This window comes from Bison bison, unplaced genomic scaffold (assembly GCF_000754665.1).
Source record: "Bison bison bison isolate TAMUID 2011002044 unplaced genomic scaffold, Bison_UMD1.0 scf7180017864124, whole genome shotgun sequence".
Classification (NCBI taxonomy): Eukaryota; Metazoa; Chordata; class Mammalia; order Artiodactyla; family Bovidae; genus Bison; species Bison bison.
The window spans coordinates 732,025-739,492 of record NW_011494696.1 but is presented as its reverse complement, the minus strand read 5'-3'; the positions used below and the strand labels follow the sequence as shown (position 1 = coordinate 739,492).

Genomic DNA, 7,468 nt, shown 5'->3' with positions numbered 1-7,468 from the left:
CATGGGTCCATCAAACCCCCTCCGGGCTAGGCAACTGGTAGCAGGCAGGACCCTGCCATTGGGCAGGACCTTGAACTTAGAATTGGAAGTAGGAAGCTCCCCTCCCCCCAGCACTTTTCTGAGACTCCTTGGTCCGGTGCGGCTAACGTTGCCCACAATTGTGTCTCCAGAGAGGGGAAACAGGAAGAGGACTTAGAAACTGGGAAATGTGGTGCCTGGGGGTGGTTAATGCTTGGATGCCCCAGGAGAGGTATTTGCCCCAGTCCCATTCATCTACATCTTTTCCCGCTGGCCACCTCACCATGGTCCTTAGCCTTTGGACAGAGTTGGTTCCTTCCCATACAAAGGCCCTCCTTTTCATGTACCTTTCTTTAGGAAGGCCTCCCCACTCCGCCTCAGCCATTCCCCCACCCCGCTGTTATTGTTTGCGTGTGTCCCACCCCTGTGTCTCTCCCTCTCTTCTGCTTACTGGCACCATCATTAGATCTTTCCTAGACTTAAAAGATGCCAAGCCCTGTGTCTCCACTCTGGAGCTCAGGATAGAGCAAGGCCCGGTTCCCCCATGTCCTGAGGGACCCCTAGTGGTAGGGAAGGGGGCTGCATGGACATGGACTGGATCATACCATACCCAGCTCTGCAGGGGCAGGGGTTAGAGGGTGGCTGCTGCTGCAGCGGCTGCTGCTAAGTCGCTTCAGTCGTGTCCGACTCTGTGCGACCCCAGAGACAGCAGCCCACCAGGCTCCCCCGTCCCTGGGATTCTCCAGGCAAGAACACTGCAGTGGGTTGCCATTGCCTTCTCTGGGAGGCAGGGGAAATTCATCCTGTCACCAGGAAAGCTTTTTAAAGAAAATGGTATCTGTGTTGCTGGAGGCTTGAAGAATGAGCAGGTGAAAAGAGGAAGGGCAGGGACTTCCCTGGTGGTCCAGTGGCTAAGATTCCATGCTCCCAATGTAGGGGGCCTGGGTTCCATCCCTGGTCAGGGAACTAGATCCCTCATGCCACAAGTAAAAGAGATCGCAGGCTGAAACTAAAGATTCCACATGCCACAATGAAGATCGAAGATCCTGCATGCTACAATCCAGAACCTGCTGTGCTGTGCTTAGTCGCTCAGTCCTGTCCGACTCTTTGCAACCCCATGGAATATATAGCCCGCCAGACTCCTCTGTCCATGGGGATTCTCCAGGCAAGAATACTGGAGTGGGTTACCATGCCTTCCTCCAGGGGATCTTCCCAACCTAGGGATCGAACCCAGGTCTCCCACATTGCAGGCAGATTCTTTACCATCTGAGCCACCAGGGAAGCCCAGCTAAGATCCAGTGCAGCATAAATAAATAAATATTTTTTTAAAAAAGAATTAAGGAAGGAAGGGCAGACCAGGCTGAAGGCACAGCTTGAGCAAAGGCTAGAGGCAGGAAGGGGCATGGTGGATGTGTACTTTGGGAGCAGCTGAAGCTAAGGGCGCAATGGAGAGATGTCACAACCAAAGATGAGACTGGACCGACCAACCCTAGAGGGCCTCAGATGCCAGGCTAAGACTTGACCTTGTGGACCGTGGGGAGTCATAAGTGCTCTGTGAATGAGGAGAGCTGTGTGACAGACAGGACCTGCATGGAGATGGGTCCCCCTGGGTTGGAGGGTGGTGAGGAGAAGATTCAGACCAGAGCTCCTTATCTTCCTGCTCCAATCCAGCCCACACTTCAACATACACCACCCGACCCATGACAAATTGTACCTGTGTCCCCTCCCCCAGGATTAAGGTAAAGAAGGGGCTGCACGTGATGGCTGCCCGCCTAGCCCAGCCCACCCTCTGGACTGCCAAGCTGGAACGCTTCAAGGGCTCCAAGCACCACACCACGCTCATCACCTGCCATCGAGTCGGGCCAGTGGAGCCAAATTCCAGGTGGGTACTTTTTTTCCATGAGGGGAGGGATGGTCCTAGAGTGCAAGTGGGCAGATTTATGGGGCTGGAGGGGAGGAGGCTGCCACGTGGCCCCCTGTATTCACATGTAGTCAGGCACAAGAGCAGTCAGTCTCCTTCAAGGAAGCAGCACAAAACAGATATCTTTCCTTCACTCAGCTACTATTTATCCATCTTTTCGCACATGCCAGGTACAGTATCTGTGAGTCTTATTCCAGGTGACATCAACCTGTCCTGGTCACCCAGTCACAACCCTCACAGCCACTACCCCATCTCCCACTCCCACTACATGTGTTCATTTTTCCAGGCTGTTAATATTTCCCCCAAAGCCCAGCTGCAGTTCTTAAACACTTATGAACTCCTTATTCATGTCCTGTGTCTGGGTCAAGGCCTTGGACTTTGTAGCCTCTGTTTGAATTCTAGTTCTGACACTTTTTGGATAAATATCTTAGGCAAACCGGTGAAGCCCATCTCCCCCATTCCCACCCCAGCCTCTGTTTCCTCACCTGTGAAATGGACATAACAATGCACCCCTTATAGTTTATGAAAATAAGGTACTGCACGGCAAGTTTCTAGGCCAGTTTCTGGCACATAGTAGGTGCTTGATCAAAGGAAGCTGTGAGGTTCTTTATAATTCAGGGGTTGAGTGCCAGTCCTGGAAGTGAATCTTCTTCCTTGGTGTTTTATGCCACCCTGACAGCTATGGAAGGCAGAGGTTAGCAAGCCTCCCTGGGGTTGGTAAAGTGGCTACTTGGATCTTGAGCAGATAAGAACTGGGACTCTGGAGCCAGGATGGTTAGGTTTCATTCCAGCTCTGCCACTTTTCACTGCATGACCTTGGGCAAGTTATATAACCTCTGTACCTCGGTTTCCTCATCTGTAAAATGGGGATAATCATAGGACCGACCTCACCAAGACAGGAAGTGCTCATGACAACACCTGACTGCTAGCAAGCACTCAGATTCTCTCTCTTTTGGCCAGCAGCCCCCTTGAACTGTCCGAGTTCCTGTGGGTGGACTTTTTGGTGGAGAATGGCACTAGTGGGGGCGTGGCGGTCACTCGCCCTGTCACCTGGCAGCTGGAGTACCCAGGCCAGGCCCCCGAAGCAGAGAAGGACAAAATGGTGTGGGAGATCCTGGTGTCGGAGCGGGACATAAGAGCCCTCGTCCCACTGGCCAAGGTAAGGGGTCCACAGCTCTTCCCGGCCAGGCTGGGGGCGAAGAGGTGGAGAGCTTGGGGCTGAGCCTCTGCTGCACCCCCAGGCTGAGGAGCTCGTGAACACAGCACCATTGACTGGAGTGCCGCGGCGCATCCCTGTGCGCCTTGTCACCGTGGACAGTGGCGGAGCTCTGGTGGAGGTGACAGAGCACATCGGCTGCGAGTCGGCCAACACACAGGTCCTGCAGGTGAGTGGCACGTGGGGGCTGTACCTGCTTGATGCACACGCAGTGTTCCTCCTTCCCCAATCAGGTCCCCAAGAGAACAGCTTCTTTTTCTTTTTTTCAATCTTTTGGCCACGCTGCACAGCGTGTGGGATCTTAGTTCCCTGACCAGGAACTGAACCTGTGGACCCTGCATTGGCAGCATGGAGTGTTAACCACTGGACCACCAAGGGAGTCCCAGAGAGCAGCTGCTTCTTGATACCAGGGACCTCATGAGGGGAACCACAGCTCTGGTCCCACCAACTCTCTCCAGAGTCAAGTGGGAGCTGTACTACCCCAAAGCCCCCAACTCAGGCATTTTCCCATTCATTACTACATTGGCAGATGAACTGACATGGGAGGGTTAAGAGCATGTACTTTACAGTGGGAAAGTTTTCATTTGAAACCCATCTTTGTTATCAACTAGCTGTGTGACTGTGGGCAAATCTCAACTTCTCTGAGCCTCTGTTTCCTAAGTTTTAAAATGAAAATATATTTTAAGGATGTTGTAAGAATTAAAAGCACTCTAAGAGGGACTTCCTGGGTGGCCCAGTGGGTAAGACTTCTCTTTGCAATGCAGGGGGTGTGGGTTTGATCCCTGGTCAGGGAGCCAAGATCCCACATGCCTCCTGGCCAAAAAACCAAAATATAAAACAGAAGCAGGATTATTACAAATTCAATAAAGACTTTAAAATGGTCCACATCAAAAAAGAAAAAAAAGGCACTCTAGGACTGTATTCAGCAAAGCAGGGGCTGAAACACCAGCAGCTGCTGCTGTTACATTTGTTGTTGTTCAGTCGCTCAGTCGTGTCCAGCTCTCTGCCACCCCATGGACTGTAGCACACTGGGCTTCCCTGTCCTTCACCATCTCCCAGAGTTCGCTCTCTCATGTCTATTGAATCAGTGATGCCATCCAATCATCTCATCCTCTGTTGTAGAATAATTATCATTATTGGAGCCTTGAAATAATCTGTGAGGTTTAAAAAAAAAAGGCAGGGCAATGTTTCCCAATCAAAGTTCTAAGAGGGGGAAGCCCAGAGGCTTTACTTCCTAAATCCTGGCTGCCTGAGTGAAGGTGTTCTTTGCTACCTGTGCCAGGTAGCATTATGTAAGTGGTTCCTACCTGAGAGTCCTTGGGTAGATAGGCCTGCCTTGCCCTTACCCTTTGTCTACCAAAGCACTAATGAGGAGCCAAACTTGTGCATTCAAACCCTTACCTGCTGGTGGAAAAATTTTGTTGTATGCAAAAAGCCAGTTTCCCCAACAGCCCCAGGTAAACTCAGGGAAGGGCGGTACCTCCCCGGGCAATGGATCTTGGCTGCATGGGAAAATCTCAGGGAAGCCATACCTTATAGTAGAATACAGAATGAATTTCAGCCTTACCCTTTCTTACGGGTAGGAGTCAGGAATACTCTCTGGTCTGCGCCTGTCCGCTGTGGCTAAGCCCACCCCCTGCCCTCTGCCCTTCCACAGGTGTCAGAGGCCTGTGACGCTGTGTTTGTGTCTGGCAAGGAGAGCCGGGGCGCTCGGGGGGTGCGGGTGGATTTCTGGTGGCGCCGGCTGCGGGCCTCGCTGAGGATGACCGTGTGGGCCCCGCTGCTGCCCCTGCGCATCGAAGTGACTGACACCACCCTCGAGCAGGTCCGAGGCTGGAGGGTACCCGGCCCAGCGGAAGGGTGAGTGGAGCCCTGGGGAAGCTGGCTGGCCTTGGCGAAGTCCCTCTGGGACTGAGCGTGCGGGGAGGGGGGCGGGATACCGCCATAAACCCGAATTGGCAAAACTGCCCTGTGGTCTGCGGTTCCTTCTGCCCCTTCCTGCCCTTCACACAGGTTCTGACCGCTGTTTGTAACTGCTGACCTCCACTCCTCTCTTCCTTCCCTGCCTCTTTAATAGTACATATCACTTCTAACACACCGCGTGATCAGGTTAATTTTGTTTGTGGTCTGACTATCCCCCTCCGCATTCCTCCCCTCGAAGGTGAGGGCTTTGTCTATTGTGTTCCCTGCTGTGTCCTCAAGATAGCACCTAGCTCAGTAACTATTGAGGGGATCCCCCCAGAGCCCAAGGGTGAGGGGGCCTCAGGCCTCAGGAATCTGTCCCCCCAGGCCCTCTAGAGATGGAGCACTAGTAGGTCTCCTCCAATAACAGAGCGTCCCTCGCCTCAGTTCAGTTCAGTTGCTCAGTCGTGTCTGACTCTTTGCAATCTCATGGACTGCAGCACACTGGGCCTCCCTGTCCATCACCAATTCCTGGAGTTTACTCAAACTCATGTCCATTGAGTCGGTGATGCCATCCAACCATCTCATCCTCTGTCGTCCCCTTCTCCTCCTGCCTTCAATCTTTCCCAGCTTCCGGGTCTTTTCAAATGAGTCAGTTCTTTGCATCAGGTGGCCAAAATGTTGGCATTTCAGCTTCAACATCAGTCCTTCCAATGAATATTCAGGACTGATTTCCTTTAGGATGGACTGGTTGGATCTCCTTGCAGTCCAAGGGACTCTCAAGAGTCTTGTCCAACACCAGGGTTCAAAAGCATCAATTCTTCGACGCTCAGCTTTCTTTATAGTCCACCTCTTACATCCATACATGACTACTGGAAAAACCATAGCCTTGACTAGACGGACCTTAGTTGGCAAAATAATGTCTCTGCTTTTTAATATGCAGTCTAGGTTGGTCATAACTTTTCTTCCAAGGAATAAGCATCTTTTAATTTCATGGCTGCAGTCACCATCTGCGGTGATTTTGGAACCCCCCAAAATAAAGTCTGTCACTGTTTCCCCTCGCCTCATGCATAGTCAAAGAGTTCCAATTAGGAGCCAGAGGGGACTGAACTCAGCGCCAGCAGGTGAAAGGACCTGACCACTGAGGCGCGACTGTGGGCAGGGCTTGGATAACCTGTCCCCCACCTGGAGGCGGGGCCTCTCGTGGGCGGGGCCCTCGGCCAGCGAGGGGGCGGAGCCCGCGCTGACGCCCCTTCCCCTGGCCGCCCTTTCCCTCAGGGCGCCGGAGCCAGAGGCTGCGGGGGTAGAGGAAGCGGGAGCGGCGCGCCCGCGGCTGCGCCTGCAGTCCAGCGTGCCGGCGTGCGCTTCCTCGTCCCCTTCGCGGCCCATCCGCTGGACGGCGGCCGCCGCCTCACCCCATCTGCTCGGCCCGGACTGGCTGCTGGACGTGTCCCACCTCGTGGCGCCGCACGCTCGCGTGCAAGACCCGCGCGTAGCCTCGCTGGAGGGAGGCCGGGTCCTGGTGGGTCGGGAGCCCGGTGTCACCTCCATCGAGGTGAGCAGACGCCCCGAAAAGGGTGTATGGAGGTGACTCCCAGAATATTAATGGGCAGGTGCGAAGAGTGTCGGAAGGGCCCAGAGTGCACCTGGGGAAGTATGAGCCCGGGGGATGGGGGATTGGGTCAAAATAGGGCGGCCGTGTAATGAATGGGGGCGAAGTCCTCAAAGTATGAAGGGCGGGGGTTGGGTGTAGGGGGCCAGGTCTTGAGAGAGGAGGGAACTGTCCCTTAGGAGTGGGCTTGTGGTCCAGGTATGTATAAGGTGAGTGGTTGGGGTGCAGAAAGTGGGAAAGCTGCCTAGCTCATAAACCAGATCCCTCCGTAGGGGTGCTGGGCTCTCAGAGGGGAGAGGCTGTCTGTGGGTGATAACTCTCCCCCACTTCCAACTCCCTCTCACCCTCAGGTGCGCTCCCCATTGTCTGACTCCATCCTCGGGGAGCAGGCGCTGGCTGTGACGGATGACAAGGTCTCGGTGCTGGAGCTGCGAGTGCAGCCAGTGATGGGCATCTCACTGGCCCTAAGCCGGGGCACTGCCCACCCAGGGGAGGTCACAGCCACGTGCTGGGCGCAGTCCGCCCTTCCCGCCCCAAAGCAGGTGACACGCTGCGGGGTCAGGGGGTTGAGGTCGACATCTCCAGCTGGGGGTTGATAACCAGAGGGATGGGAGGTACCTCCACCCTTCACCTTAGGGTTTTCAGGATGAGGACGGACTCCCTGTAAGGTAGTGAGCACTCTGCGGCTGGTGGTGATCAAGCAGTGGCTGGCTGGAGTGTGGCAGTGGGAGGTTATTAGAGGGCTCTAACTGAGGACCCTCCTGATGACTCAGACCCTGAGCCGAGTAGCAGACAGGTG

At 54.4% G+C, this 7,468-nt stretch overlaps 1 protein-coding gene across 1 annotated transcript in view; it reads left to right on the top strand.

The window, feature by feature from the left end:
- Nucleotides 1–7,468, top strand: part of TMEM132A (transmembrane protein 132A) — a 10,579-nt gene that overhangs the window by 1,544 nt on the left and 1,567 nt on the right. The window contains 9 exon segments of the mRNA XM_010839631.1: nt 1,751–1,900; nt 2,900–3,098; nt 3,181–3,324; nt 4,813–5,015; nt 6,336–6,372; nt 6,374–6,402; nt 6,404–6,473; nt 6,475–6,612; nt 7,020–7,211. Of these exon segments, the coding sequence (XP_010837933.1) occupies nt 1,779–1,900; nt 2,900–3,098; nt 3,181–3,324; nt 4,813–5,015; nt 6,336–6,372; nt 6,374–6,402; nt 6,404–6,473; nt 6,475–6,612; nt 7,020–7,211 (1,134 nt within the window). The 5' untranslated portion in view covers nt 1,751–1,778.